Source organism: Lytechinus variegatus, chromosome 2, assembly GCF_018143015.1.
Source record: "Lytechinus variegatus isolate NC3 chromosome 2, Lvar_3.0, whole genome shotgun sequence".
Taxonomy (NCBI): Eukaryota; Metazoa; Echinodermata; class Echinoidea; order Temnopleuroida; family Toxopneustidae; genus Lytechinus; species Lytechinus variegatus.
Genome location: NC_054741.1, coordinates 63,801,097 through 63,821,267, shown reverse-complemented (window position 1 = coordinate 63,821,267; position 20,171 = coordinate 63,801,097). Strand labels below are relative to the sequence as shown.

The 20,171-nt window shown below is 36.4% G+C and overlaps 1 protein-coding gene across 1 annotated transcript in view; it reads right to left on the bottom strand.

Annotated features, from left to right (window-relative positions):
- The window catches only part of LOC121408616 (UDP-glucuronosyltransferase 2C1-like), a 31,560-nt gene extending 14,177 nt beyond the window's left edge, over nucleotides 1–17,383 (bottom strand). The window contains exon 1 of the mRNA XM_041600146.1: nucleotides 14,931–17,383. Within this exon, the coding sequence (XP_041456080.1) occupies nucleotides 14,931–15,827 (897 nt within the window). The 5' untranslated portion in view covers nucleotides 15,828–17,383. The remainder of the gene's footprint in view (nucleotides 1–14,930) is intronic.
- Between the last annotated feature and the right edge of the window lie 2,788 nt (nucleotides 17,384–20,171).

Sequence of the window (20,171 nt, the reverse complement as noted above, 5' to 3'; positions counted from 1 at the left end):
ATTTAAGTTGATAACTTTTTTTTTTTGCTTGTCAATTTTGTTTCCTGCGTCCCCCCTCAATTCATATGGACCCCCCTATTCCCCCCTGAAATGTGTTTGGTCCCCCCCCCTAAAATTTAGGTTGATGACCTTTTTTTTTTTGCTTGTCCAATTTTTTTTACCTGTGTCCATCACAAAATTTCAGGTGGACCCCTCCTAATTTTGTTGGCTTCCGCCGCCAATGAATAGCCTTCAAGCCTGAAGACTGGATATTGAAGATTTTGGTCAATTTGTTGATGGAGATTCACTGCAAAATCACCGGTGTTAATAACACCAGCCCGGAATATATATGTGTCCACACCAGAGAAGTGTTAAACAACACCTGTTTGGTTTTGGTCTAACACTAGATAGGTGCTTATACAACACCAATTAGTATTAAAACAACATCGGTTTGATTCCAAACTGGTCATGCTGGTGTTGTTTCAATACTTCTCTGGTGTGGACAACACCTTAGTTTTTTGCAGTTTAGATCTTATTAGGCTCGGACCCACAGCACTTGCAGATGCAAAGCGGATGTAAAACGGAAAAAGTCTTGCCATCCGTTGGAATACGGCTTAATTTTTGGTTGAAAGCTTTTATCCCCCCGGGAAAACCTGCCTCCCCCCTTTCGAAAAATCCTGGATCCGCCCCTGAGTCATATGCTATTGTCATTTTAGAAGAAACACCATAAATTTCCTAGAATTCCTAGAATTCATTGTCAGTAATAATCATTTCGAATGGTAGACGCATTGAACTTGCGGCGACCCAGACGGCATGGTGAGAAAAAAAAATAGTTTTAGAAGTGTTCAGAGAGGGGAACTATTGTGGACCCACTATTCCCGATCAGTCTTGTGGGATCTGAAAACGTGGAAAGAGGTTTGGCTGTTCGGAATCATCCCCGCTTTACTACGAGACGATGCATCGGCTCGATACGACATATGAGCATAGGACTTTATTGCATCTGAATATTATTAATGTCATGGGAGGGTCTAGTGTGGAGCCCCCGGGTCCCCCTGGCTGGGTCCACTTTTATTTTTGATATATTTATGTCAATGATTTATGCAATCTATTTTTTTTCATTTTGTCCATTTTGCCTTGATTTTGATGTACTTATTAAAAATACAAATGAAGAAGTAATTAAGATTATTACCTGGTTCCATGCTAATGAATTAGTAATAGATCCCAACTGTTATTTATATCATTAAATAACATATAAAACATAATATTCCCGATGTCAAATACATATACATATATATATATATACGTATATGATTAAAATCCTTTTGAATTTTACGAAAACAACTAAAATTCTTGGAATCACCAAAGATGATACATCCTACAACAGCCACTGTACTATCATAAGATCTGAAACAATGTTGGTATTCTCTTAAACCTCGTATTTTTTGCCACAGAAGGATTTATTTATGATATTATGATTGTCTTACCCTACCCTGTCTTCAATATCGCAATATTATTTGGGCGAATGCCGGAATAAAAAAAATTGAACCCCTTCATAAATTGCAAAGGAAAATTTCAAGAATATGTACAAACTCCTCTTTTAGATTTCCTTCACTACCTTTGTTTTTTCATCTCAAAACCAATATAATAATTATGACATTCATAATTTACAGATATTCGTACTATTCATAATATAATTCCGACAATTATATCCCATATGTTTTAAATAAATCATTCAGTTTATAATCACAATGCTCGCTCAAGGAATTAATTTCATTATCCTGAGGTTAAAACGCAAATTCTCCTAAATTCATTAAGGCATCATGACTCACTCATTTGCAGTGGTGTACCTAGGATTTTCCAAAGGGGGGGGGGGCAAATTCGTCCGCCCAAAAAAATTGACAAGCCAAAAAAAAGGTCTTCAACCCCAAGTAAAGGACTTTTCGCACCAGAACCAAAATTGACAAGCAAAAAAAAAAAAGGTATTCAACCCCTATAGTAAAGGATATTTCGCACCAGAACCAAAATAAAAAAAAACAAAAAAAAAGTTCTTCAAGTTCAAAGGAGGGGGCCACTTGTGACTCGTCAGGGATCAATTGGGGGCAGGGATACGTCCCTTGCATGAGTTGTGACTTTTCAGGAGGGGCACTCTGCCCCCCACCCCTTAGGTACACTAATGCTCATTTGGGATAATCTCCTCGATGAAATTAAATAAACAACAATGACGTGAGTTGATTATATTCTTCCGCGTTCATAACATTCGTTTCGTATACAATACATTTTTCATAAACGCAATATATTGTTTTTTGCATGAATCATAAAGAAAAGAAAACGGACTAACTAAAAAGTCATTCTAAGCAAATATGAACAACTACCAAATTATCTTAACATTTACAGTTTGCAGGAAGATTGCTTGAAAAAATGACAACCCCGGAATAAAACTCATCAAATTAATTAATACATTTACGCAGTAGAATTGTAATATTTGTTCATGATTTCAAAAATGAAGATGGAGATGAAAATAATGAAGATGATAAAATGGTAAAAATGAAGATGATGATAATGATGGCCATGGGAGATTATTTGGAGATGATTTAATCAAAGAAAGAGTAATTTAATGATTAACTGAAATACTGACACAGAAAACGTAATTGAAATATTCGGATAGTAACATGGATTTAACGTTTGACTTAAGTGAGTAAAGAGATGAACATCTTTTGATAGACTCTGGTAAGAGAGTTCCATTAATCGGGACCATTATGTCTTATTGATCTCTGTGCAATAAGCAATTTGGGGGGTGATTAAATGAAAAATGACGAGTATAGGGTTTTAAATTCATATTGAAATCTAAGAGTATTTTTTTTAATATAAATATTAAATGAATATGCAAAATATTACCTTCCCCTCCCTGTGCTAGAGTTTGTTGATGTTGTGTATACATTTTTCTTCAATGTTGTTATTATACATTTGATTTCATTTACTTTAAAAAAAAATCGTTTTGATATAGGACGTCTAAACAGAGGTTATGGCTCGTTATACCAGGAATATGCATTACCCTAAGAGCTTTTTTTCATTCCTTGATAGCTCACTTGTTGCCGTAACCCTGCCCTACTTTTAAATGACTGTATTAGCTTTAACCCACTTTGATTTTAAATCCCTTCCCCCAACTATCAATGTTCCACATCCTGTTCGCTTTGACACAGACAGATGTTTTTCAGTCCCACGAGATATCAATTACAGTACCTATCTCGTCTGTGAAGACATACTTTCATTTATTACTGTTCAGACATTAGGTCTGAATGTTCAGCCTATATTATGCTTTTCACACTGCACTTTTTCTTTAATCCCGGGAAATTGGTGGGGTAAAGGGTCTTAGCCCCCAACAATTTCCCGGGGTTAGGCTTAGCCCACTTCGTTTTCACACTTTGATTTAGCAAAGTGGTCTAGCACGGTAAATAGTACGGTAGTATACTATCTAGCCCTGCAAAAAAGCAGGGTTAGCCGGCTTATTGCAGTGCTAAGAGACGCAGTGTGAAACGAAACTGGACTAAGCATTAGCCAATCGCAGAAGTCAAATTGCACGTTAATCGCACTGGTGAAATCATCAATATTCATGTCTGTGTGATAGTCCGAGGTTAAGGCGTTAACCCCGGCTAATCAGATAGTATGGGGTTAAGAAAGACAGTGTGAATAAAAATAATAGTATGGGGATAAGGATAATCCGGGGCTAAGGATAGTATGGGATTAAGAAAATACAGTGTGAAAAGCATATAAGTATACTGAAGGGCAGGCCTTCTTGCTCGGGGTTGAAACAACAAGTTTTGTATGTGCTAGTCTTTGCGTGGAGACCCACTTGTTCATCAAAGCTTCAATATGGGTCTGTGCCCGCAGACTATGAGAGCCTCCTCACGAGAACGACAGAAAAGATATACAGTTTCATTGGTAATACCAGTTCTACATTTTGCAAACCTGTATTAAGAGATCATTCCCCATTTACAATTATTGTGATCGAATATAATAATCTGACCCCCGACTTCGACATCAAATCTAAGTGAAACACTGATAAATAATAATAATAAAAATAAAGATAACAAAATGCTAATAAAAATAATAAAAATGAAAATAATAATAATAGTAAAAACAATAATAAAAGTAATAATAATAATAGTAAAAATAATAATAAAGCTAATAACAAAATAATGATAATAACAATAATAATAATAGAAATAATAATAAAAATAGTAATAATACTACTACTGAGTAATCAAATACTGATTACCAGAGCGGGGTCCGCAAGCCAGGATTTCTTTTTATATGAAGGGGGCGGGGGGCTGATCGAAGGTCATCTATAACGTCGTATTTTATATCAGTTGAATTATAGAATGGTATTAAATATAGAGCTGCATTACATTGCCCAGACATTTCATTGTTATACTCTTCTTTCTTTCGTCCCTTTCCTCTATCAATTTAAATCTATAGACCTAAAGAAACGTGACTTTAGAAAAGAAGGGGAAAGAGGATGGAGATAGGGAGCTAGGTATAGAAGGTGAAGTGTTCGGACACAGTTAAACCCCATCCCCCATGCCGATTACCCACAATCAAGTTATCTTCGTCCCTTAAAAAATACGATCCTGTCCCTAAAGACCCACTATTGTAATCCATGTACCCCTGACCCACTTTCAGGGAACCGAAAATGAAGCTCTAACTTTATTTTATTAACCTACTTACGATACACGGCGGCACGGCCCGTCAACCAGTTTAAAGTTGAACTCCTTGGAAAATAGATTTTAAAAAAAGGAGAGAGAAGGGATCGGGGGAGTGTTTCATGGAGCAACTTGTAGGTGATTTTCACTGACAAAGTTGCTCCGAGCCAATCAGATGCAAGGATTTATAATCATCCGTGAAAAAAAAGAACATCACTGTTTGTTTCTAGAAATGCTCCCCCTGAAGGTCTTGCAGTCGATGCTGACGATAAAACACACCGGTTGGTACAGAACAGGAGTCAACAAGGAATTCACTGACCTTTAATCATAAGTTCATACATTCTCTTCGCTTGTCTGTAGAACTCACCTTTGCAGAAGTAGGACAAAACCACATAGATACCAAATGTAAAAAAGTAAAGGAGCAACTTAAAGGGTCTTTCTAAAATTAATCCCCTTATTCCCACCTTTTCCCCTTTTTGCGGGTCCAATCAACTACTATGTAGATGATGGGAGTCTGATTTAGGTCTTTGTTTACTATATGATAGATATACAAGCTTCATCGTGTGATTTTTGTTACGATTCTTTTAATAACTTGTATGTATATGTAAGGATTGGTTTGTTGAATAAAATAAACGATTAAAAAACAAATGGAAATCTCTTTCGGTTGCTTGATGTGTGGTAGTTCAAGTTTATTTCTTTCCACTGAAGGGCACAAACCAATACATTCCAGTGTTGTAGTGCCTTGATGCTCGGCCTTGGCCTTAAGGCGCCCTAAGGCCTACTTTCGTCAAAGCCCTGGCCTTGAACATTCAAGCCTTGGCCTTGAGAGGGCCTTGGCCTTGAGGATTTTGAGCCTTGAAATTTCAAGGCATTTTCAAGGCATTTTTTTGTACTCTCATTTATTTTTATATAAGTAATTATAAATGTTATTATTTAATTAGTAATTGTTCTGTATATTCAATGGCACTACTTCCATGCAGTCAGCAGTAGTAAGTGTACTAGCAGTGCCATAAAGTGTGATTATCAAAAATTTGTGATATTCTAACCTAAAAATTCTAAACATTTTTGTAACCATGAACAGGATTAATATTGTACTAAACAATAAATGATGCAAGCGCGATCCAAAATTTGGCGATTTTCGAACCTAAAATGTATTATAATTTACTATAAAAAAGGGTATTTCATTTTAAAAGGGCATATTTCATTTGGAAAAAAGAGCATTTTCGATTTTGGAAAAGGGGCATTTTTTCCCACAAGGATTTTTTCTGGGAGGGGGGAGGCAAGAGAGCACAGGTTGAAATTTTCAAATGATCACCTGAAAATGAGTCACTCTTAGGACTCGTGTCCATTTTCATGTTTTTTCCTGCTCACAACCCCTTTTAAATTTCAATTCTCATTTCTTCTACATGTATCTTCTACACTTATTTTAGCTAAAAAATCGGAATAAAGATTCCTAACAAAATAAAGTTATATTCCTTTCTTACATCACTTTCACTTTATATCACTTTCTTACCTCTTTACAAATATCAAAACCCCCTCCCCCCCAAAAAAAAGAGAGAGAAGTTCCACCACCAAGAATAAACTTAGAAAAGGAAAAAAGGAAAGGTAAAGGAGTAAGTGTGATAGTATTTTCTTTACATATTGTCATAATCTATCACAAAATGAGCTTTTCTTATAGTAAGAAAGTGAAAAAACTTTGCTCACTCGCTCATTTCAATTGCTTCAAACTTTTTTTGCAGAAATTTTGCTCTCTATATAATTCTTGGCCCCTCAAAACTTTTGGTTCATCATGCCATTGACATAGCCCATTTGGATATGACAAAATTGAAGATTGTGTTCAAGTTTACCAAATCTTTTCAGAATATCATTAAGACTTAAAACATTCTTCTTGGCCAAAGAAAATGAAATACAAGGAAAATCCTTGTTATCATTCTTTATGAACATTGTTGTCAAAATTAGCTGTCAGATCTGTCAGAATTATTTCTGTTATCAAATCACTCTAATCTTTATCACAATGATTATTACTATCATTATCATCATTAGTCATGATTACAACACGTTACCAATAAATAATGTTATTTTCAATCATACTGTTTTCTTTGTCACATAAATGAATGTGATGATGATAATTCTTGATGATGGTGATAATCACAATTTATGGCACTGCTGGTACACTTACTACTGCTGACTGCATGGAAGTAGTGCCATTGAATATACAGAACAATTACTAATTAATTAATAACATTTATAATTACTTATATAAAAATAAATGAAAGTACAAAAAAATGCCTTGAAAAAGCCTTGAAAATGCCTTGAAATTTCAAGGCTCAAAATCCTCAAGGCCAAGGCCCTCTCAAGGCCAAGGCTTTGGAAAAGTAGGCCTTAAGGCGCCTTAAGGCCAAGGCCGAGCATCAAGGCACTACAACACTGTTTTCAATAGCTAACATATTCAACACTAATAAACACATTTTAGTATAGATTCTCAAGTTAATTTCATTAAACAGATTTGCAAATATATTCACTAACTCATTCAGGATTGATTGTGACCTCGCGGTGCCAGGTAAAAAGGCAGAGGTAATTTTTCTAGAAAATTTTTACCTCTACCATTTTTACCTCTGCCATCTTTACCTCTGCCATCTTTATCTCTGCCATTTTTACCTCTGCCGTTTTTACCTCTGCCATTTTTACCTCTGCCATTATTACCTCTGCCATTTTTACACCGAGTCGCTGGCACATGGATTCATGAATTGCGAAAATCAAACATTATACACGACAGCAAAAACTACCTCCCGATTGTTCAATCGTGAACACATACACCATAAATATGGTATCAAATTATTTGGAAGATACTCTTTCAGGCCATAATGAATAATAATAATGCACTCATAACATATTTTTTTCCGCAAATTTGGGAATTGTAAGGTTTCAATTTTTGTTTTTACTCACACTGTATACCGAGCACACAAACTCTCTAAATTTCCCATCTCAATGCCTTGAGAAACTGTTTTTGAGAATAAACCCATTATCGTGCACGGTTATTTTTCATTGAAAGTTTGTTGGGGGAGCAACGTTCCATAAACATGAAAAATGAATATGTAGTTGATGGATTTTTGTTTACATAAGCCTATGAGGTTTTTATTCATCACGGATCTAGGATTGAGTCTCGTCAACCCCCCATTAATAGAGGCATCTTTGCCTTTTCTTTTTCGACAACCTAAATGTGTGCTTACTCGTTTTTTGTTAAAACTTCATTTTACATGATATGATTTCGTAAAGGCATATAAATAATTCAAAATCCCGGCTTTAAATGCAAATAATAACAACTGAATCCATTATCACATAGCGCCTCTTCCCCGGTGCTGATCCAAATAAAGTCTATTACTACACAGCAAAAACTGTGGTGTTAACCGGTGTACATAGAGGACCACACCAGTTACACCGGTGTTAAGTTGGTGGTGTTAGTTTTACACCCATAGGTGTTATTACAACACCTTTGGTTGTTATATTTACACTCTTTGGTGTTATGTTCAATCTCTAGGGTGTAGTTTTAACACCTAAGGGTGTGGTCCTCTATTAACACCAACTGGTGTCAGTTTTAACACCACAGTTTTTACAGTGTATGATTTGTTTTACAATTGTGTTTTCAAACGCTTTGAGAGGGAGTTTATTCTGAAGACGTGATACAATAGTAAGTCTGGCCTTTAATATTGTTTGATTTTTGTTGTGTTCATTGGAGGTGAAATGGGAAAGAGCAGAAGTAGAACGAAGATAGTGTGGTCGTTTCTAGTTGCCGAAATGTGAAATAAATGAAATGAGAAAGTGTGTTTGTGAAAGAACTTGATTAAGCTCAATAGTTTGAAATACATGGGAGAGGGAGGGTAGTTCCCCCACCCCCTCCCCTTGGCTCAAAGTTGTACATAGTTAGTCCCTTCTGCTCCCCCACCCCCCCCCCCCCCGAGATGATGAAGGAGATGCTTTTGTAATGAAAGCTTTCTTTTCTATTTCATTTTACCTTGTCAGTTTTACTGAAGGCAATAAGGTTCCTTTTGGCAGCGAGACCCTATTTTTTTATTGTCCGTCAAAAATCAAAATGGATACATTTTCTGTTGTGCCTTCATCAAACACCCCGGTTGGTCATATCCCACTCCCATTATGGGAGTAAGAAGAGTTCATGCATGTCAGAGGGGTAATATAAAATGTACTTAGTCATGTTTGTTGCAGTTCTAAAGATTCTATCATCGTATGAAGATTCAATGAATATGATAATTATGATTATAAAAACACAGGTGGGGGGGATTTGATTTCCCATAAGCCTTTTCACGCAATAAATTAATTTCCATTATAATTAACTGATTTCACTCTTTTCGATTTTTCATAAGATGCTTTTATAATTTTCACTCATAAATCAAATTATAATAATCAAAAATTGTAAAAACGCTGTTATAAATGTCAAGCAACACTGTTTAAGCCCGTCACTCTAACTATTGCTTAAACTTTTAAACAATATTGTTTAAACTTTTTAAAACAACTTGGAATGTTCAAAACTTTAAACTGTTTAAACTGTTAGAGTGACAGCGTTGCTTAACATTTTTAACAGCGTTTTTATACAGTCTCGGCGCCCTATGAACGATTTTTTTAACAGGGATTGCTGGTTTAAATTTGACAAGCAAAAAAATGAAGATGATTTTGGTTACATTTCTGCTATTTAACATACCTACCAGATTTGAAGAGAGTGCTGACTATCATGCCTATGTCGAATAACACAAGTAGCATATCCCCTGCAAATCTTGGATGCTGAAGCACCCCCGCCTTTCAGGGTCATGATAATCATACAAATCAGCCTAGTATAAACCATTCAACAAACTCGGAAAAAATATTTATGACACTGCTATACTTATGCATTGCGAAAATGGAATATGCATCAATTATCAATATTCAAAGTATCGACCAAGAGGGGTCTGTTCCAAATTAAAATAACTACGAATTGGACACAACAAGGCCACCGATTCAAAGGTTCAAAAGAGACCATCAGCAGTTACATTCTAAAGAAAATAGATGAAATGAAATGACAGGCATTTTTTGCATACATTTTACATTCTTATTGGAAAAGACATATACAGAATAAAATGCTATCTATGACTGACTACGGGTCAAAAGTTGAAACATGTGCAAACTTTATTATTTATGGAGAAACCACAGAGGAAAGACACCAATATAATCTGATATGATTTATTTGGAAACAGATGTATTGATATCAGAATAGGGAGGACATAAAACATCGCACATCAAATATTTGTAATATTTGTAACATTTATTTGACGGTATGGTTTCTTTATTTCTTAAAGAAATGTATAATCAGCCTTTCGTTCGGATCGTTCGTAAAACGTTGCTCCCATTTGACACTCTTCTGAACCTCAAATCTGTATTTCATATTAAATGTTACGTGTTTGTGGGGGTGGGGTGTATATGAATGGGGGCAAGGGCGTAAATCCCCTGGGATGGGGGATACATCCCCCTCCCCCCAAAAAAAAAATTTCGGAGAGGGGAAAGGCATGTACAATACCCCCCCCCCTCAATTTTCAAGATAGGAAAACATGTTTTTTTTAATCATTAAATGGTTAATACTACTGTGGGGATTCATCTTTAAATGCTATCAAAAGGCTGAAATTGGCCTGCTTTTGCTCAATTGATTCTTACAAGAATTTGGTCGTAGCAAATATCGTGACAAATTACTACGTTTAGCTTACGACAAAAGTTATATATTGGAGTTTTGTTATAATAGGTCCATTTATGAATATGTGATTCCAATTACTTTTAATTGTGATTATAAACAAACTATCCTTTAAATACACTCTCGTGAATATGGGAGGGGGGTCATCTGGTATCTTTATGGAAGCAGGGGGATTTTGTTAAAAAATACATTTGGCCTACAGTATTCTTCAAGTTAAGTGTATGATTAGTCACTGATAACATTGATCAAATCAATGCCGTTTGCAATCTTTGCTCAAAATATTGAACGCTGCATCATCTCCCAATATAATCTTAAAAATTATTCGAAATATTTCATTTTCATATAAGATTCCATTGTGATATTACCACTTTTTTAAGCTGTAGCCTGTGATGGACTATGATTATTTCATTATGGCACCCTTATTCTCGATCATCATGATAAAGGCCAGGCTGGAGATATTTATATCTCAATAAATAGAGTAAAATTCACAGAGCAAAATGCTGAAAATTTGATCAAAATTGGATAACAAATAACAAAGTTATTGAATTTTGAATATTTGTATTATTCCGGTGAAACAGTTTTAGGCAAGTCTCATGAGGTGGGTTAATTGATGATGTCATATCCCCACTTGTTCTTTTGTATTTTATTATATGAAATTAGGTTTAGTCAAAAATTTTCTAAAAAGAACTAAAACAATTGGAATGACAACTGATAAAGAGCATTAGTTATTTATTGCCGCGACTTATTTCATCATAATGGAGACATATCATTTTCACATGTATATATGAAAAAAATGAAACAATAATGATTTCATTTAATAACATAACAAAAGGCAAAGTGGGGATATGACATCATCAGCCCGCCTAATGAATATTCATGATGATATTGCATTATAACTGTTTTCACACAATATTGATAAACTTTAAAATTCAATAAACTTTGTTATTTTTATCCGATTTTGATGGAATTTTCAGCACTTTGCTCTATGAACTTAACTGTATCTATTTAGATTAAATATTTTCAGCCTGGACCATTCCTTTTACCGGTAAGCAAATGAGTTTTCATAGAACAAAAGTCGACTGTTTAATTCCTATTTGCTCTGTTTATATTTCTTGTTCACATTCTTCTAAAGTTTACGTTATTGATAATATACCCTTATCATATCATCATTTTAAACGACTTAATCAACTTTTTAAGGCTCGCTTACTCCGCTCACCGCCGCAATTTCTCCCATAATTATACTCCTTGACAGACGATTTGGTTATCATTCTGTCTTCCAACTAAGGAAAATTTGCTCGCTCGCTTCGCTCGCTCGCATTTGAATATTAACTGTAGTTCAGTAGTTTATAACACAAAAAATTCATTACAATTAGAGCCATTGAAAAAAAATCGAGAAAGGCCTTTAACTGAAAGATTCAAGGATTATGTACACGGTTATATAGCCCTAGTATAAAGGTCTAGGGTGTCTCCAAAGTTTTTCATTTTCAGGTCAACATATTGCTTTCATCCCCCCCCCCCCATTGCTCGGACCGGATTTACGCCAGTGAATGGAGGAGAGTGCTATATACACTGGCAAATCCCTTTTTTAGAGAAGGGGGGGGGCAAGTTTTTAGCAATATGGGTGTCGATGGTGACTCTCTGGAAATATCTATAGACAAAATAACTGCGGTGCACAAAACAGGAAAAATACACTCCTATGATTTTTCGGAAGGGATGGTGAATGACATGACATGCTACTAACAATGATAAGTTATTTGCATTGAAGAAAAAAAAAGATTATAATATAAATTTATGAACGAGAAAAGAATTTAATGCTCATGACGTTCCTTGAATTGTGCAGGATTTTTTTTTTTTTAATACAACCACATCCACATGCACACAACCACAGACTGCATTGAGAAATAAAAGGAGATACTAGCATGGAGCTAGTAGATCCCTGATCCAAGCCTGAACTTTTCATTGGGGACGGTGCCAGGGTATTTTGATGTGTCGGTGTGGGTTGGGGGCATGACCTAAACAAACTAGAGGTAAAATAGAGTTACACGGCTTACAAATTATTTTTTTATACTCTTCCCCACCCCCTCCCCATCTTTCTTCAATTTCCCTTTTTTTCTCACTAATTGAGAAATCAAAGGGGACGGTCACCTCATACATCGAAAATTTATTGATGAAAGATTGGCTGCTATTGATAATTATATCTTTTAAAAAGGTGTAACTCGATCCAAATCCTATGTAATAACATTTGTCATAACCATGATAACTAACGAAATTTCTACTGCAAATTCGCTATCGGGTAGTCAAATACCGAATTCCAGTTCCAGTATTCTATCATAATTGTAAATCTGTTGTGCCTGTTGGTAATAACATAAATCTGTTAAAACGGAACCGTTATATATGTTCTCTTTTGTAAAAAATCCCATATAAAAAATATCTTGAAAAGTTATTATACAGACATAAAAACGATAAATAACGATGAATAATGAAAGACAATGAGTCAAGCATTTTTGCTTATGATTTTATTCGTTGGCAAAACGCATTGCTTTAGTGCTAAAGAAGTATGGTAAAAATACTCTTGTAATATTCCGTTCTCCGGTGGCATAACTACGGGGCATGGGTGCCCCCCCCCCCCCCGTCGGCTGACAAAAAAAGGGGGAATGGGAAAAACAGGGAGAAAGGAAGAGAAACGTTGTGGGAAAGAAGAAATTGTTCATTATAATCTTATATTATCTTATAATTATGTTATGATACATTACATAAGAAACATTTTTTTTCATAACTTTATGAAACATAATTTGCTTAGGGCCTATGTCTTCATTGTTCCTGGTGCTCGCATTGTCTGTTTAACGAGATATATACAATCATGTTGTACTAAAACCTCCCGATTTCAAGTCAATGTACATCAAATAGGCCGTCGTCAACATCAAGCAGGTCGCTCATGACGACGGTCTCCTGCGTTCTGAAATTTAGTTAAATAATATTTTTCATATACTTTTTATATTCAGAAAGAGATTGTAAATGATACGTGTGTCTAAAATGTATATATATGTAAAATCTTTGTAATAATTGATTATGTTGAAAATGTGGAACGCAGAAATAAATTTCAAGCAAGCAAGCAAGCAAATATATTTCCTCGCACTTAGAGTTATTATTGTTTTATGTCGTGACATATGCTACTTTTTCATTTCCTTCCGTGCTTACGTTTGCATTAGTGGTTTGGTGAAATGTGTCTGCTCACAATTAATTCCTAAATTCAGTCCTAAAATGTCACTTTTTCTGATCTAAATATCAACAATTTTTAGCTCGCACTTCGCATCGTTTGGTTAGTGAAATACGTATATGGTCTTATATAGTAAATTCCCACAAACAAGCCTTAATGCCCCTCTTCGGGTTTGAATTTCCTAAATGCGCTTCGCGCTCGCATCTTTGATTATTGTGCGTATGATAAACATGATTACAATGACTACAGAAAGTGCTTCATGTGTTCAGATGTAATTCTAACACAATCAGCAAGCGCTTGGCACTCGCATTAGATGACTATGGTGAGATATGTATACTCTTAATGGATTCTTAAAATATAGTCCTTAAAATGTCCGTTTAGGGTCAATGTATACAAGAATTTTCAGCTCGTGCTATTTGATCAGTGAGATACACTTCTGTTTAATGGCACTGTCATTAATTTGTCTCTATTAGGTCAGTATACCTGGCAACTAAGAGCGCGAAAGTGCGCTCACTAACAAATTTTGCTGGTGCCCGCCCCCCCCCCCCCCCCCATGCCCGCGACCCACGATACGCCACTGCCGTTGTCATTTATGTAATCGTTTAATTGATTGAAGATTTTTCATTACTTTACTCGTTGACTATACATCGTGTACTCAGAACATGTTATTCGTTTGACAGACCTAACATGCCTTTTGAAACTGGCTCATGAATACTTCTAAAACCTTAGGTTTTCGGATATTTTACAACATTATTTCTAGTTTAGCGTCTCTCGAAGAAACGTGCAGGGGGCATTCTTTCCCAATTATTGCTGTCCAGCTGTGAAAAATTCACCGCTGCTCAATCCGTTGATCAGTTCACGAAACTATCGAAAGCCCATTTATTGTATGATTTTATTGCTCAACTTGTCTATTTTGAAATGTTGAGTGTCCAAATTGTATATCTTGTGTGGAAAATTATGAAGCTCTTTGCAACCGTAAGAAACAGGCGCTATATCACATCCTCAATGACTTAGATTGACTTTCTTTAGAGCTTAACTATATTTACCTGATCATCCATTTTACACGTTTATGTCGATTCATAAAATGGTCACCAACCTCATGATAATACGAACTAAGATTATTTGAATTAAAAAGCATAGACTAATCGAGTATCCTTCTTGGATTCTAGTGAATATTTCCCTTTGTTGTTGTTTGTTTGTTTGTTTTTTAAACCTTGTACGCTTATACCATTCTGCAAACACGATTGGATGTTAACATTAATTTTTATTTCATATACTTTTGAAGGAAAGAATATATATTTACCTGTTGCAACGGTTTTGATTCTTCTGCCAAGATGCCACCAATTGGTATCCATACCGGGGCTGTTGGTCGTGGAAAGTCCAAAGCGAAGTTGGTGTTCACCAACCAAAGCTTGGCCTTGCCGAGTATGTCGTCAATGGACAGATGTGGTGAGATGTGAAGCTTCTGCTGAATTGCCACAAAGGGCTTGGACCACACGTGCAGGAGATACTTGACAAAGACAAAGCGATAGAACGAGTTGTAAGTGCGCTCCGAGAAAGTCATCTCATCCGTCAGGGCTTCTATGAGAGGGAAGGGAACATAGGAACTAGGGGCCGGTATCCCAACCGTGAATTCATTGAAAGTTTCGTAACGGAACGAGGCTGTGAATGCGATAAAGCTGATGTTCAGGTATTCCGCTAGGAGACCATCACAAGGACAGAAAGGAATCCCGATAATTGCATCATAGGATTGATCCTTGAGACGTTGCAGATGCGATGGATCGTCAAAGAGACTCTTACAACTGGTGGATACGACCTGGAAGTATTCCCCCGCAACAGGAAGCAATTCAGCATAGTCCACTATCGATCTTTTCTTGAAAGACACTCTCGTAAACTTATCCTGTAGGTCGTCCGTCTCGTCCTGTGTGTAGGGTATCTTGTAGATTAAGGAATCGTTGAAGGAAGTCTCCTTGAATCCGTCAGTACCTCTGTTTGACCCTGATAGGACTGTTACGTGATGTCCGTGGTCAACCAACCCTTGCGATATTGTTGCAAGAGTGAAGCTATGGCTCTTTGACCTCATTGCATTCGTCAAGGAAATGATGATTCTGGCACCAGAACATATGTCTACACTTTGGAGAAAGAGAAAGGAGCACAGGTAAATCAACCTGAACGGAGATACTGAACAAACAGCCTGCATACTGAAAGATTATTGTCAAATAGGCGTAAGCGAAGGAATCAAATAATTATTAAGTGTAATTTCCTCTGGAAAACGGAATTAACAATTTTTAATAACACTATACGATGACTTTTAAGAGATAACACTTAAACGAGTTGAATGCAACTCAACATTTTTCCTTCAAATATTGGTTCGAGATGGAGCACACACAAACATGACATAGATCCGAGAGAGGGCATAAAAGTTAATGATTACTGACTAATTTTCCTCAATCCTTGGTATAAACAAAAGAGCGGGATATTCCCTAAATTTCCGGTCGCACCTTATTATCTTTTCCAAAACCAGGTCAGTTTAAATCTGGACTTTGCTCAAGAAATCAGATGCAAGATAATAGTAGACGCAGCGATCAAAACGGGAATGCTATCCATGCGATATGCGATCAGGAAAATAAATAAAATCGAAAAATAGGCTAATCATGGCGAGACAAAACGATGTTGGCGAACTCCAATGATGACAGTGGTGGCAGCATCCAATTGTGATCGTCCAATCATTATAGGGTTTTCCTTGCTCCGGCCTTCTTTACACCGACGTTCGGAGTTTACAATAAGTTGATAGATTTGCTATATACCTTGCCCGTACGCGAAAAGCCCGACACCGAAAAGATGAAAGACAGACAGGTGATTTAACTCGTCATACTTGTCTTTCCGATGCACCTTCAAGATGAAACAAAAAGTTTACTTCTCGTTCGACCAGGCTCTTCAAGGCATAAAAGGGACATCGGACTCTTGATGACATCGACATATCGCTCATTATATCACAATATACTCAAGGAGTAAGGGTGATTAAGCAAGCCGTTGTATAGTTTAAGTTACGTTGCAACTGCACCTGCATTATGCGTTAATCGACCTCGAAGTGAACAAAAAGGCAATCCTTGCTCAGCGGTTCAACAATCCTATGACTGTAAGATCGTATAAAATGGTTGTTCTTTTTTCTGAATGAAGTGTTTCTTTCTGAACACCGGCGTTCTATATTGTTGTTGCATATCTCTGGTTGAACATAAATCTGCGTAAGTCTTCACAACTGGATTACAACTCAGAGAAAGCATAAAATGGGGGCTAATACATATGATGATATCTGTCAACAATGCGCTCAGATAATAGAATCTCCATTATTTTCTCTGCAGTCGAAGCACATGAATCCCAATCCATTTCACACCTTACTTTGTATATTCTAGAAACGCAGACTTAACTTAGCATAATAGGCCTCCACAGTGATCTGAATACGAAGTATCAGTGGCCTATTTACTCGCACGGCGAAATTAAACCATAGAAATAGTGTCTGAAACACTGATCTGAATGGGACATTCTGTGTGAGCGTGCTCAATAATATGCCCGGTTTATGATTGAATGGGTTATTGAAAGAGCTCCTGAGAGGTTAGCCCCAGGAATGCTCAGCGACTATGGCGGGCCGATCAATAAACTACGCCCATCAAAGAGGGGTTTCCCCGTGCCGATCGAGAGAGAGAAAAAAATAACAAACATGGATCCGGCGGCGGCGAATATTTTTTCTGTACATGGAAACGCTATGGTACATTATTACTCATAAGTTGAGCTATAAACTGAAGTGCGCAGGCGCATGGACTACTGAATAGTTCTATAGCTTCATTAATTTGTATGAACGAAATGGACGAGCCCCCCCCCCCCGGGGGGGGGGGGCACTTACATTGACGAGTGGATACCATGCGCGACCAAAAAAAAACACGTAAAAAGGATGTCTTTTTCACGATAGGACACGTTACGTACGTAACGTGATAAGGGTGTCAAAACACAAAAATAATGAAAAAAGGGTATCTATTTCGCTAGGAAAATTACTTGTTTAGGGTCGAATTTGTGGGGATGATAAAACAAAATTAAAATGTTTTATTAAGGATGTCCTTTTTGCCCCAACACTTCGTGTTTAGAGTCCGATTTGCGCGAGGTGTAGAAGGGTGGGGTGACTGGGGTCGTACTTAACCAAATAAGGTAAAGCCGACGACCGAAGGACCCGTAACAATAAAACATTCCTGTACTTGTTTAGGGGTTCATTTCAGGGATTAAATTGTTTGGGTTAAAACAAAAAAATAAATAAATGAAATAAAATGCATTTTCAATGTGACATGGACCAAAAACTTACATTTTTACTGAGCACTAAGTTAAAAAAATCAATTAGTAAATCAAACAAAATGATGAAAGTTCGATTTCCGAGCTGAGATATGTTTTGTATTGATCTCCAAACTTGATATTTTAAGTTTCATATTGAACAAGATAATAAATCACCTAACAGGCAATGCGAGCTAAAATTTTATATAGGCCTAGTGACATGAAAAAAAGACGTTTTTATTTTCCAAGTGCTTCCTTTTATCTTATTTTATTCACTCGTCTTCCTCCTCTTCTTTTTTTTCTCCTCGCTTTTCTTTTCCCTCTTTTTTCCACTTTTTTGCTCCGCCAATAGGGGGGGGGGGGGTCTGGATCCGCCTTCGTTAATGATAAGATCACAATTTGAATGTAATTGAAGCCACCCCGGCTATGTATCCGCCCCTTTACGTACATTATTCATATTTTATTCAAATGATTCATAAACACGGCTATGGAAAAGCATATTCCAGTCGGTCACTAGCTCCGCTCATTTAGAAATAAGTACTTTTTCATTTCATTTTTTGATTCCACTTTTGAAACAAAATGATATCATAATATACATAACAAATGTATTCATAAACATAGTGTATCAATGATAAAAATGACGGGAATGTGACAAAATGTGAAAGTGAAGTAAATATGCGGCAGCTATAGGGATTATGGCTGATAATTTTGATCTTATATTGGCATTTACCTCAGCTTCAGTCCTCCTTCTTTCCCTTTCTCCTCTATTTTTATTTGATAAACATTAGGGGAGGTCACCCCCACATTACGCACCGCCCATTGGTGTCGATCGGTATTCTTGGTTGGGGGGATGATTGACACAAATGTTCTTGTGGATGGGGATCTTTCAACATTACCCCCACTGAAATCACAAGTTAGATTGGGAGTGGTTGATATGCATGGTGTTCTTGGAAATTCCTTCATTGAGGCAGTGTACTGTACTTATATAATTTTCATTTGTGTTACAAGTAAGCCTATTCTAAAATCATACGTACGAAAGAAAAAATGACAAAACTTGTCTGGACCATGTACAAAGTGATCTGTTTATTGAGCATAATGTATACCAGGGGCGTCGATCCATTTTTCAGATGGGGGGAGGGGGCAAAATCATGAATCAACGTTCCAAAGGCGCTTGATCACACAAAACGAAAAAACTCACCCCCCACACACATAGGCATATAAATGTATATGTGCATGACTCATGACAAAGAGACACATATCTCACCAACTATGCGAGCGCGAAGCGTGAGCTGAAATTTTTTTGGATGCTGATCTGGAAACAGGAAAAAGGTACATTTTTTGGACTGTTTGTAACTCACGCGGAAGATATATACATGTATCTCACTAACAGATGATGAGAGTGCCGAAAGCGAGCTAAAATTTATTCATATACTGACCTGAAAGCTTGATATTCTAAGCATTTTTTTGTACCAATGATTAAGATGGGCATTTAAATGAACAATAGATGCGAGCACGAAGCGCGAGCAGAAAATTTTGATATTTCGATCTGAATTTTTTTTACAGTTTAATGGACGTTTTTAATAAAGAACAAGATATATATCCAACAAAAGATTGTTGCAAATCGAAGCGGGGGTTCTTTTGAAGTTTAGAACTGAAGACGGGACAAGTTCACCTATTTAGTAACGAAAAGTATGGGTTTACTACAGACATGATGCGAGCGCGAAGCGCGAACTGAAAATTTTTATATTCCACCTTGAAAAGAGGACATTTTGAGCACGATTTTAAATTAAGAGCGTGTATGTCAATCTTGCTTGCTGATTTCTGTGTAACTTTACAATCTCATTATTTTATTTTTGCACATGCGGAATAATTGGGGGGGGGGGCAAAACGATATGTTTGCCCCCCCCCCCCCAATGTGATAGTAAAATCCAAGGCGGAGTTATAGAGTTAGAAGTATTGTGTTGTATAACGTAACAAATAGAAATCTATGTTTGTTTGTTTGCTTGTATTTATTTCCATATAAAGAATAAAATATATACGTGCTCAATTTAACATCTCGTATCATTTATGGAGGGTGGCCCTTTCTATGACGGCTTAATTTCCGAAAACAAGCGAGAGAGCATAATTTATGGACAGAAAATGTGTTATTTACATCAGTGAATAACATAAAAAAATATGCCTGCTTGAAGTGAGATTAAGGGCACGTAAATTTGTAGGTATGTAAGAG